At 42.3% G+C, this 12,489-nt stretch overlaps 3 protein-coding genes across 8 annotated transcripts in view; 1 reads left to right on the top strand and 2 right to left on the bottom strand.

Annotated features, from left to right (window-relative positions):
* CPSF3 (cleavage and polyadenylation specific factor 3) overlaps positions 1-2,476 on the bottom strand; it is an 18,889-nt gene extending 16,413 nt beyond the window's left edge. The window contains exons 1-3 of the mRNA XM_021390459.1: positions 2,319-2,476; positions 1,411-1,474; positions 511-608 (exon numbers count right to left, since the gene is read on the bottom strand). Coding sequence (XP_021246134.1) covers positions 511-608; positions 1,411-1,474; positions 2,319-2,386 — 230 coding nt within the window. The 5' untranslated portion in view covers positions 2,387-2,476. The remainder of the gene's footprint in view (positions 1-510; positions 609-1,410; positions 1,475-2,318) is intronic.
* On the top strand, positions 2,391-10,031 carry ITGB1BP1 (integrin subunit beta 1 binding protein 1). Of its 4 annotated transcripts, none has more exons than XM_021390463.1 (7): positions 2,391-2,480; positions 2,876-2,976; positions 3,851-3,929; positions 4,449-4,585; positions 5,494-5,586; positions 8,389-8,538; positions 9,254-10,031. In XM_021390463.1, the coding sequence occupies exons 2-7, from the start codon at positions 2,905-2,907 to the stop codon at positions 9,323-9,325; spliced, it is 603 nt and encodes a 200-aa protein (XP_021246138.1). In that variant the 5' UTR covers positions 2,391-2,480; positions 2,876-2,904; the 3' UTR covers positions 9,326-10,031. The 4 variants fall into 4 exon arrangements, with proteins under 4 accessions (XP_021246138.1, XP_021246137.1, XP_021246141.1 ...); XM_021390462.1 differs by having other exon boundaries at positions 5,470-5,586; XM_021390466.1 differs by having other exon boundaries at positions 2,433-2,480; positions 2,876-3,929; positions 5,522-5,586.
* Positions 9,845-12,489, bottom strand: part of ASAP2 (ArfGAP with SH3 domain, ankyrin repeat and PH domain 2) — a 92,439-nt gene continuing 89,794 nt past the window's right edge. For all 3 annotated transcript variants that reach the window (XM_021390454.1, XM_021390455.1, XM_021390456.1), the window contains one exon: positions 9,845-12,489. In XM_021390454.1, the coding sequence (XP_021246129.1) occupies positions 12,415-12,489 (75 nt within the window). In that variant the 3' untranslated portion in view covers positions 9,845-12,414.

Here is a 12,489-nt window from a genome sequence, read left to right as displayed (position 1 = left end):
CGTCTGAGATAGAAGAAAGCTGACAGAAGTGTTCCTAAGTTTGCACATGAGAAACTATGAATTACAACATGAACTATTAAAATAAAACTATTTGCCTGCACTTTTAATTTGATCTATTCCAAGGAATTACTTTTGAGAAACAGGTAGAACAAACACCTACCATCATACCCCAGCATTTTACGGACCGTTAGCTATGACTGGTTAAGTAACGTACAAATGGCTCTCTTCATCTCTCTGCCACTAAGCAATATTTAAAGCAGACTCAAAGCTGGCGTAGATCTCTGGGAATCTTCTTCATTCAAAGCCAATAGAGAAGTAGTCTTGTAGAAAACACATTCTAGAAGCTGTCACAATGGTCGAAAGTGATGGAACATCCTTAATTTTTAAGAAGTTTGAAACAAAAATTTTGCCAGCTCTGTAACACCTATTTTCAGTCTCTCTTAACCTACACATGTGAGCGTGGTTCACACCATGACCCTGGTGCGTTTTGTACTTGTAGGTGCAACTTACTGACTAATCAGGAGGAGGTCAATCTCAGCAGGGTCTATCAAGTCAATGTAAGGAAGAGCATCCATTCCTTCCAGTCCAGGATGGATGCCGCAATCAAGCTCAAAAAACAAACAAATGAAGAAAAGTTAAAGCATCGTCGAATCCACAGAATCACTGAATGGCTGAGGTTCAAGGGACCTCTGGAGGTCACCAGGCCCACCCCCCTGCTCTAAAAGAACATATAAAGACTGCTCCATTCTATAATTTAATTATGAGTAACTAGTAGCCTTTAGCATCACACACAAAAATATTTTTTCCTCGACCACCGCTTTTAGCATTGGATTTCCTAGCTGGTGTGTCTGTCTAGATGGTTTATCTCCACTGGGAGAGTGAATACCTTTTAAAAGACCCCATTTCTTGTAAATAATGCTGTGCCTATGCAAGCTTTCATTTACACTTCAACACTACCCGAATACACAGAACATTATATGGAAGATATTTCTGCTACCCTCTGCGAAGACAACTGAAAACGGGGAAAAGAATGTGTGTGCATTTACACATGGCTGTTTATACACAACTGCATGTAGAGATGAGCCTTAGGTTTCACTGAAGACCGACACATACAGATTTCATAGTCTGCACTTAGACACATGCATTCTGTTCGGGAATACAGACTTATTTTACAGCACACACCTTGTAAAGCCTGCTACCACATAGTTCCTTCAGAGAGGACGTGAATTTAACCTATAACATCTTTTTGTGTTCTTCAGTACTGTAACGGATCACAGAATGGCTTAGGTTGGAAGGCACCTCATAGATCATCTTGCTCCAACCACTTGCCATGGGCAGGGGTTGCCAGTCAAGTCAGGCAGTAGATCAGGCTGATGAGAGGGTGTACAAATACACTCATGAAATAATTACCATTATTTTCCTTCCTTTAAACTCCAAAATAATGCATGATCTTCCTACTTCTTGGCCAGCTCCTCTGCAAAAAGACACCAAAGTCACCAAAAGAACACACATCCCATAGATGTATGTCAGATGCTCTCACAGAATTAATTTTCTGCGTAGAAGCAATGGCTGCAGAGTATAGAATCATAGAATGGCTTGAGACTGAAGGGGCCTCGAAGATCATGCAGTTCCAGCCCCGTGCTGTGAGCAGGGCTGCCAACCGCTAGATCAGGTACCAGCTCAGGCTGCCCAGGGCACACTCAGCCCAGCCCTGAACCCCTCCAGGGATGGGGCACCCGCAGCTCTCTGGGCAGCTGTACCAGGGCCTCGCCGCTCTCTCTGTGAAAAGCTTCCCCCTGACAGCTAACCTACATCTCTCCTCCTTTAGTTTAAAATCATTTCCCCTTGTCCAATCACTGTCTACCTACGTAAAAAGTTGATTTCCCTCCTGTTTACAGTCCCCCTTTAAGTACTGGGAGGCCGCAGTGAGGTCTCCCCTCCCCATCCAGCCTTCTCTTCTCCAGGCTGAACGAGCCCCTGTCCATTTAAGCCCAGATATTTAAAGTTAGTGAACAACGACATCTATCACGACGGAAATGGGATGCAATTTATGCTGCAAGAATAAAAAGAACCCCAATTTTGGAAAACGGCTGCGGTGTTCTTGGTTGCGTTGCATGCCCGCACCCCTGACTCCCAAAGCACCGAGACGGACAAGGACGGGAGGTTACTTCTTCCTCAGCCCGTTTCTGGGAGCTGGAGGAGCCCGGAGCGGCAGCAAAACCCCGCAACGGAACGCTCCGAACGGACACCCTCCGCCTCCCGACCCCAATCCCCCCGGCGGCCTGAAGCGGAGCCCAGCCCGGCCCCGCCGCTCTCACAGGGGCCGGATGAGCAGCTGGTCGCTCTCCTCCGCTGGGATCAGGGCCTCGGCTTTCCGCTTCGCCATGGCTGCCGGCCCTCCTCCCGGCCGCGCTTCCGCTGGGCGGGGAGCGCCGGAGTGCGCAGGCACTGCCGGGGCGGGGCGGGACGCGGCGGCGGAGGTGAGCGAGCGGGCGGCGGGAGCGGCGGCGGTTTGGCCCCGGAGTCGCGTTGGGGCCTGGGGGCGGCGGTGCGGGGAGCAGGGGGCGGCGCGGAAGGGCCGCTGGGGCGCGCGGTGCCGCACGCAGCGCTGCCGCCCCTCGCTCTGGCGGCTGCGGCCTGCCGGGCCCGCCCCGCGGCCTCTTCCTGTCGCCCGCGGCAGCGGAGCTGGCGGAAAGCGGGGCTTCTCCGGTGAATGAGAGGAAGGGGAGGTTTGAGCGGCGCGCCGAGGGGCTGCTCCCGCTGCCTGCTCCGACCCTGCCCTGCTGCTTCCTGCTTCTCGGGCGCGGTCCGTCTGGTGTCTGCCAGGAGCTCCTTTCCTTGCGGCGAGAACTTCATGCCTGTCTTTCCTGCCTAGAGTGCCTTCCTTGAGCCAACGATGAAAACATGTTTAGAAAAGGCAAAAAACGGCACAGCAGCAGCAGCTCACAAAGCAGCGAGATCAGTACGAAAAGCAAGGTAAGCCCGCTTTGGTACGCACTCTTTGTGGACAAAGAACATTCATCTGCTTTGAGCAGACAGTTCAGTGGTTCACTTGCACTGACCTTAGGCTGTGATCTCTATATAATGCCATGCCGGACAGGGAGAGCTGCTTACTTCAACTACTCCTCAGACTGTGCCAGGAGATGTAGAAAAATGAATGCATGTAAGGTCGTTGTGTTGTGAGAAGGCTGCTTGGTTGCTGCCCTAGTGATGCCCACAGACACTGAGCTCCTGCAGCAGGTACCAGGGCTTGGGAGAAGGAGCAGCACGTTTGTTCTGTAGTGATAAAACATCGCCCTTCGAGGTGCCTGGTGATGGGCGCCAAGAATGAGTTTGTTCTTCAGTATCAGTTGGTTACTCAGTGTTTCTGAAAGCTATTCTTTGTTTTAAATAATGTGTCCGTTTTTCTGATAGGTTTGGAATGATCAGTTGCATATTCTGGATTTTCCAAGGTGCCGTTTCACTTCCCTTGCACTGCTATGTTATTGCAAGCATTGGTGACAAGCATGTAGTTGTCAATTTCTTCAAGTTAAGATGCAGTACCAGAAAAGTCTGGACGTAACCTTAAGGTTCATTTTCTCTTTTTTATTTCCACCTTCTTTTGAAATATTTGTGGACTGCTGAGTTTGTATCAGTCTAGCTCGTAGTAAGGCACGAAGATAGCTTCAGGAAAAGCATAGGGTTTTTGGTTTGTGTTTTGTTGTTGTTTTTTTTTTCCTCCCCATTTTGCAGTGCAGCTTAAATAACCAAATCAAGTATTAGTTTATTTTAAAAAGTTGAGGCAGGACAGCTGAAGTGAATTGTCAATTTATTCTCGGTAACTTTCTGATGATGTTAATTTTCTTCTTAGTCTGTAGATTCCAGTCTTGGGGGACTTTCCAGGTCCAGTACTGTGGCAAGTCTCGATACAGACTCCACAAAAAGCTCAGGTATGTAATTGGAGTTTGAGTAGGTAAGTATGGAGCAGAATTAACTTTGTATGTGTCTATGTAAAAACAGGAAATGAAATATTAAAATACCTATTTTAAATAATTGAGTCAATCTGTTAAGACTGCTGACCAATGCATGCACAACTGTTGGCTTCTACAGTATCTAGTGTTATATCATCTAGTGCTTTTAAAGTAACGTTATCTGAGTAAGGAAAGTTCAATTAGCTTGTTACCAGTTTTACATAGCACAAATCTGATGTAATATTCTGGATACTGTGTTTCGTACTTTTCTAAGCTGACGTTTGCACTGAGATAGGCGTAATGAGATTAGCTTTTACCTGTTCCTGCTCACCAGATCACAGTGCATCACTAGTAAAACAAATGGATTCTTTTAAAAATGTGTATAGATAAGTAGAATCAGCTTTCCCGTGCTTTCTGATTATGCCAGTGGAACTATCTTATTAATTGGAATTAATGTTCTTGAGCTCTTCAGAATTGCTTTGTTTTATCTTATTGCAGGACAGAGCAATAGTAATTCTGACACATGTGCAGAATTCAGAGTTAAGTATGTTGGTGCCATTGAAAAACTGAAACATAATGAGAGCAAAAATCTGGAAGGGCCATTGGACTTGATAAATTACATAGATGTTGCCCAGGTAAGTGGGTTGCAAAAGAATACCAACAGTGTTAGAACATCCTCAGCTTAGGTCTATTTCATGTTATCATGTGATCTGACACCTTTCATTATACATTTTAGACTTACTAGAATAACGTAGCTTGATTAAAAATAAAACAAAATACACCAGTCATACTTGGTTCCCTCCAGTTGAGTAACTGGAAAAGATGCTCCCAAAAAGCAGTTCTGAAGAAGCAGACTCAGAGCAAAAGCCCTTTTTGTGAGTCATTATGCAATGAATGTCTCACCAGGAAGCTGTTACATCATCTTCAGCTCTGCTAGGATCAGTACCTGTCAAAGAATTATTTCCTCTGGATTTACTAAGTACTGTAGAATAAGTTTTTCTGTAGAGGAAGATGTCATTTTCTGCTTACGTTCACTTAGGAACCTGTGACCAAAGAACCAGAATATTATTTGGGTTGTCCTTGCCAAAGTGTTTGCTTGTATTTATTTCTGTACTAAAAGCTGTAACTGGTTGTTCTGGTTTAGGTAGTTAACTGTACCTTTAAAAGTACAGCATCTGTTTATCTTACAGCAATTTGACACTTCAAGTATTTGAATATATGCTAAAACTATTTTTACAGCCAAGTACAAAAGTGCTGCTAGTGTGGAACATAAATAAGCCAAAGTCAGAGCAGCATGAGAGGTCCAACGTCCATCACCCACCCGAGATTACAGATTCCTTCTGGATTCATGTAGTGTGTAACATAACAAAGAGGCTGGACAAATGCAAGAATATCAGACTTCACACACATAAGATATGAGCAGGGGTGGTGATGTTGTTAAGCCAGTGGACTTAAGTACAAATAAAAACACTTTCTTCTTTGTATCTTCATTGTTAACATTCTTCTGTCTGCACTAAAGGCTTTTGTTTGTTTCCCTCCAAAGCAAGATGGAAAGTTACCTTTTGTTCCAGGTGAAGAGGAGTTTATAATGGGCGTTTCCAAATACGGCATTAAAGTTTCAACATCAGACCAGTATGTAAGTGATTCACAACAAACCTTTTGATGAGAGTTAAAAAGCGTTTTCTTGTATTTCTCTGACACACAGTCTCTGTGATCAAGGTGTCACTTCTGGCTTTAAGCAAAAACAAAAAAAGCTCCTGCAGCAGCAGGAATGGTTTGGGTTGGCAGAAACCCATCTGGTTCCACCCCCCTGCTATAGGCAGGGACACCTCCCTCTAGACCAAGGTTGCTCACAGCCCCATCCAGCCTGGCCTTGAATGCTTCCACATTCTCAGTCCACAGCCTCGCTGGCCAACCTGTCCCAGTGTCTCACCACCCTCACAGAAAAGAATTTCTTCCTAATATCTAGTCTAAATCTCCGCTCTTCCAGTTTAAAGCCATTTCCCCTCATCCTGTTGCTACCTGCCCACATAAATGTAGTCCCTCCCCAGCTTCCCTGTAGACCCCTTCAGGTACTGGAAGGCTGCTTCATTTCCTATCTCTTCTGGGCTCTCTGGCACAAATCTGTGCCTTTTAAGAAAGCAGCAGACAAAAAGAAGGGAAATTTTTATGCTCCTTGGCATGCATTACCACCTTTGTGGCTGAACTGTCATCCTCTCATGTGGGAGAAGGAGCATGTCTGATGACCAAGGCGATAGGTTCTTCAGCCTGAGTTAGTGTTTCAATTCCTGTTGATGTAATTGTGGAGGGAGAAAAAAATGTATACTTTTTTCAGTGATACCTAAGTTGTCGTCTTCAAAGTTCTAGCTTTGCACTACTAATCTGAGAGTGTGAGTTCACTCCCGCATTAAAACCTCGTAATTCCACCTTACTGATCAAACATATTTGTTTGCATTATTTCCTGTGTGTACTTTATGTTCCTTTAGCGCACTTGAAATAGTTGTTTTGCTAAAAATAAAAAGCCAGACTGTTCCCCAGGGCCCTCCAGTTGCCTTTGTATAGCTTTGTATTGCAGTCATGTGGTTTCCTTCTGGTTGCCCTCAGAGCCCCAGATACCGTAAGTACTTGGCCTTACAAAGTCATGACCCATCAACAACACAGCACTGCATATGTGTAAAAGCCTCAAGTGTGAGAGTGGTGGATAGCACTGCTCAACAGCTGAATACTCAGACAAGAGCCAGAAAGTTTCCTTTGGGTCCCTTCAGAAAATAAAATACTTGTTTCTTACGTGTGGGAGGAAGAATAGTTCCTCAAACTGAGTTTCTTTGGGTTCTGTTTTTGCTATCATCCTAAACTCTTTAATTCTCAGTAAGAACGTAGGTTACTGTAGAACTTTGTACTTTGATAAAGGTTAAATAGGTATTTTTAAGACTTTTATCCATTGTTCATCTGGCTTCAAGCTGAGAGCATGCACAAGCTTTCGTGATGAAGCTAGCTTGCACTGGGCATTGCATTTTGTTTTCCAAATTCTGGCTTTTTGCATGTGTCACTGTTGATGTTTAGTTTGTCCTGTAGCATGTTAGTACACCTACACTCATAGAGCTGCAGGATGCAAAGATCATTTTCTCTGCATTCCTACAAACAATTCAATCTTTTAAGACTTTGGGAGAAGGGTGAAAGTTCTGTGATTTGTAGGTAACTTTGCAGGTGAATAGGCAGCTATTTTACATGCTAAGAAGAGAACTGACCGTAGGATACAAAAGTCTTTCCCCATGGATTTCAGCCAGCATTAAATAAATTGCTTGTGACTGAAATACACGGACGTAATTCACTGATTACATGTGCACTGTTTGTAGATGCAACCACTAGAAACCAAAGACAGGAGTATTTACAGAAGGCACCCTTAGGCTTCGGACTTCTTGGTGTATCTGTACATTGCATATATGCACATACACTTGTGGCACAGTTTGTGCACTGCAATCTGTGATGATGTAGAAATAACCAGTTCAGAGCAGAAGTAGCGGCGGTGTGTGAAGAGAAAAAAGAGGTGGCTCCTGCCACAGGTTTTCTGTGGGTTTTCCTCTTAATTACTACAGAGTGAAAAAAGAAGGATCTTGTTTAGGGGACTTGTAGGTTGTGGGTTTTGTTTTTTTTTTTTACACAATAAAATAAAAAATACCCCACAAAATGTATAACTGGAGGAGTAGAACTAGAAGGATGCTGAGTCGTACATCCAATTTTAGCTGTCTACATAGTCTTTATTTCTGTTTCTGCATCATAGCAGTTTAATTTCTCCAAGTGCACCGTGACAGCAGGGAGGTCTTACGTTGTCGGGAGCAGCCCCCAATACAAGGGGGTGGTGCCAGCAAGGTTCTGGCTGGCGCTGAGCATAAAGTGATCTGCAAGCAGGCGTTGGCAACCCTAGGAGCTGAAGCCTAGGGGGAGGGGTGTGCTGAAATGCTCTGGGCTCCTTTCAGCTTTCAGGGCACCAGGACACCAGTCTTCAGCTCTTGTCCATCACTGTATCATTCAACTGTCTGTGTGCTACACATCTTATCAAATGCGACGTAGGGCCACCAAAGTGCTTCTCAAATGCAGACCTGCTGTCAGGAAATAACATGGCATGAGGTGGGTTAAGTATAGAGGGTGAGGGAGGATAGCTGGGAAATAAACACGTGCTTTGGTAACGTGGCCAGGACTACAGACCACATATGAATGCAACTCAAGCAAAAATTGAAGCTAAAATTCTGTTAAGCCACTACTTCTTCTATAACCTTGAAGAAATTCTTTTTAAAATTGCACTGTTTTACCAAGGAGTACTTTTCTCCTGTAAATAACTCTGAGGTATTCTTTTGTCAGGGAGAGAATCAAAATGTGCAGAAAACGTAACAGCTGTTGCACTGCTCCAGAGTAACTTTTATTTGTCAAATGGTTTCAGGATGTGTTACACAGGCATGCTCTCTATTTAATTGTACGGATGGTCTGCTATGACGATGGTCTGGGAGCAGGAAAAAGTTTACTGGCTTTGAAGACAACAGATGCGGCCTCTGAAGAATGCAGCCTCTGGGTATATCAGTGCCATAGTTTGGTAAGAGTTGATGTTTACAGTCTTTAATTTAGCTATCAGCATTTTGATTGTAAAGGGAGGTTCTGAAATCTAAGGGCCTTATGAAGCCTTTTTGGCAAAAGATGGATTGTTCAATTACAGAGAGTAACAATCTGTCCTGACTGGAGAGGGGAAAAACCCTTCACACTGATCGGCACAAAATCTTTACATTCCCTAAAACTGTCAGTAAATGTGCGTGCCTGAAAAAGTGCTTTGCAAATCTGTGTGCTATTGTAGCTGCTAAGGAGAATCCTCCATTTGTATTTTCGAAGACAAAACCTCTTAAGATTCAACAGAGCAGGGAGGGATTGAGTAACAGCTCTGGTAATAAAGCATGCATTCATATTTATAGGCAATGGGAGTGATCTCTTAAGAGTAGGAGAATTCGTTGTCAGAGATGCTATGATATGACACACACGCTTAGAAGCGCTGGGGGATCACACGAACTGATTTTCTGAATGCGAGCGTCATGCTATGATGAAAGCTAACTACTCTGACTTGTTTCAAAAGAGCTCATTTAAAACAGCTTCCCGCATGTCACTGCAGGCCACAGAAATCAAATTAAATCTCACTTGTGCTATGCCATTTTGCACATCTGCCCAACGACCGATACAGGTCACGGTCTGCTTTAAATGAGTTCGGACGATTTCAGAAGTTCTTCAGAAAGTATTAATGCGTGTGTTTTTCTGCGATACAGGAACAAGCACAAGCTATTTGCAAAGTGTTATCCACGGCCTTTGATTCAGTTTTAATGTCAGAGAAGTCCTGATTTTCTTCAGCAGCACGTGACTGTACAGTACAAGGGGCCTTTGTGCGAGGAGGAAATGGGGCTCCCCTGTCATACTGCAGACTGGCTGCAGCCACACACGAGCTTAGAAAAGACTTGCTGTGCACAGAGCCGTGCGGCGCGGTACTTCATCATTCCCCAGACCTGACTTGAAGAAATTATTCCACCAGAATGTTTCCGGAACAACACAGAATTTTATATTTAACATGCATTTTTCTTTTTCCTAAATCACGTTTTGTATATTGATGTCAATATTGTAGAAATGTAAAATAAAACTGACGCTTCCTTTTTTTTTTTAAAAAACAAATTTGTTAATATAAACTTCAGTTCTGCTTAACGTAGATCTCGTAACAAAAGGGCGAGAGCTGCAAAGTGGTTATAAGCAGCTGGTTCTTCATACCTCTCCTTTAATGTAAGATGCGCTGCCTGCACAATTCTCATTTTACACAAAGAACAATATTGTGTAAGCAACGCAGAGTTACACGAGAGAAGGAGCCAAAGTGATTTTAAAAGTAGTTTTATTTTTCCAGACATTTGACTGGTTAACAAGAGTAAAATTTATTAATCATGCTCTAATTATAAATCACCGCATCCAGGACATTGAAAATAAGAGTTGATTTTCGGTTATACAATATATACAGTTGCTCTGCAACTAAACAAAATAAAAACCACTGGATTGAATATTATACATCTCATAGCATTCTAAGCTGCATTTTTAAGTGTCCTTTGCTCCTTTTTAAACAGTTAACACAGCAACCTAATAGTCTATTAACAGTTTTCTTGAATCATTACTTTGATCAGATTTGAAAAGCTGTATGAAATATGCCAAGATTTTGGACTTAAAATTCTAAATTTTATATTATAAATAGATATCTACAGGCTCTAGAATTTCTTCTTCCTCTGCCAGAGGAAAAGCAAACTTTGAGAAACATTGAAAATCTAGGGAGAAATTTTGCTTAGCTGCTCTTAATTGGTCCTCAACATTTTAACAGTCTGCACTGTCACTGCTATTACAGTGTAGTCTAAAGGCTTCCTAGTTCCTAAGTGACTAGTGAACAGGATTGTGACTAATTTTAAAGTGTGTTCCTCTTCTAGCAGAGCCTAAGGAAAATTTGCATCATTGTTTAAACTTTACGAGTTGTACACTATAAGATTCTGTGTTAAAAATACTGTACATTAGGAGATCTGTGCAAAATAATATGCCCATTTACTCTCTAGACTCTATCAGGGATAGAAACATACAAAATAGTGTTGCAAACTGAAATTCAGTAAGTGAATAGAACTGTAGTGCTAAACTATTACCCTATCATTTTACTGGGAACTTTGAAAATACAGACTAATTTGCTTCAACTTGCAACAAAAATATCTTGAAACATTCCAGTTTGTTCCCCATTTAAACTGCAGCAACAGCATCAAGAAAATGAAAGTTATGTGTATCCTCGGCTGTACCCACACGTTGGAGAGGCTATCGACCAGCTGTACCATTCAGGGAAAGTGATACAAGGTAAGATCAGTGTTGCTCTCCCAGCATTAACACATGTGATTTTTCTCCAAGTAAGTACATGCAGTGGCTTGTTTTCCATTCTGTTACACGTGAGATGGCTACATTTAAACACCACTTGTCAGAAATTTGAAGTTATCCTGATAACTCTAGAGAGAATATTCACCAAATATGATCGAAGCCAACGTAACCTAGACATGGGTTTTTCTTACTCTATGCCATCAGTTGTTTCCTGTAGCATAAAAGCAAACACTGGTACGATCCCAGAATATACAAACACCAAAATGACACCTGATGTGCACTGGTGCTTTCCGCCAACCAGCTGGGAATTATCAATAGCCTAGCTTTTGTTCACAAATCAGTAAAACAGATTTAACAACAGTGTAGCTACCATATACGTGGGTATATTATATAAATACAGAGTGAGTTAGCAAACTATTACTGTTTGCAAGGTAGTGGCACACACATTTTTATAAAATAGAACGTAACGTACTGTACTTGTGAGGTGTCAGAGACCTTATTAACCAAGGATAGTTATCTAAGTCTTCCACCAAATACGTTCTGCGTGAACACATGAAGAAATTGAAGGAAAAAAAAAGAGCCTAAACACTATAATGATACAAGTGTAAGAAATGTTCTGCAATCCATCATCATGGTTAAGTACATTTCAGGAAGTGCAGTTTTCATATCCTTGAGTTAATGCAGTAACTCAATAATATTGCCACAGTTTAGTTAACCAGCAGTAGTCACATTAAATGACCAAAATGGATGTAACATACATAAAGAACATTCGAAAAACAGGTTCCACACACGTGCAGCCTAGAAAAATAAAACAGTCTCAAGCTCACAAAATCAGACCTAGAAAGTTCAACGACTAACACAGATTTCAGATAACTTTAAGCAAATATCTACATCCATTCTGAAAGAAAGAAGTTTCTCCTGTGGTAAACTGAAATACTTTTTCACTTCTACCTGGCCAAAGACACCTAGTTAGAATTGTTTCTTCTGCAGTATTTGACATCTGGATGACAGCCACTATGGCAAAATGCTGAATGAGTTCACTTCAGAACTACGCAGCAGCTTGCACGTTTTGGTTCCAAATACTTGAAACAGTATCGAGAATTGGATAAACGCACTGCCCTGCTACAAATGCACACAATTTCCTTGAGTGGGGAAGCAACACTGAAGTGTGGTATTGTGAAGTTAAAAAGGGAGAATAAAATAACAGTGAATGGTTTAAAAACAACATCCTTTATGTTGGGATGTTCACATACTTACATGGATTTTGATTGTTAAAGCTTTTCAGTTCACCTTAAAAAAAATACAGGAAGAGGATTTTTTTGTGTTTTTTTTTTTTAAGTGTAAACTGATCATGAGAAGTTTTCACATAGAAAAAAGTTCTAGAAGTCCCAAAATCAGAACAATGGTAATAAAAAAGTAAGCTACAGTACCTAGGACTTGGGCAGTGTGCTGGCAAGGTGTCTGCAGATAGGTAGATGAAATGAAATAGAGCAAAACTTATTTCTGTGACCGCTGGAAATGAGAAATGTCTCCACTTATCAGTAGCAATTTAGTCAACAATAAAGTGCACAAATGATACAGGGAAAGCTCCTTTCCGACTTGGATCTCCGTCAATATGACCAAT

The sequence above is a fragment of the Numida meleagris genome, chromosome 3 (genome assembly GCF_002078875.1).
Source record: "Numida meleagris isolate 19003 breed g44 Domestic line chromosome 3, NumMel1.0, whole genome shotgun sequence".
Classification (NCBI taxonomy): domain Eukaryota; kingdom Metazoa; phylum Chordata; class Aves; order Galliformes; family Numididae; genus Numida; species Numida meleagris.
This window is presented reverse-complemented; position numbering and strand designations above follow the sequence as displayed.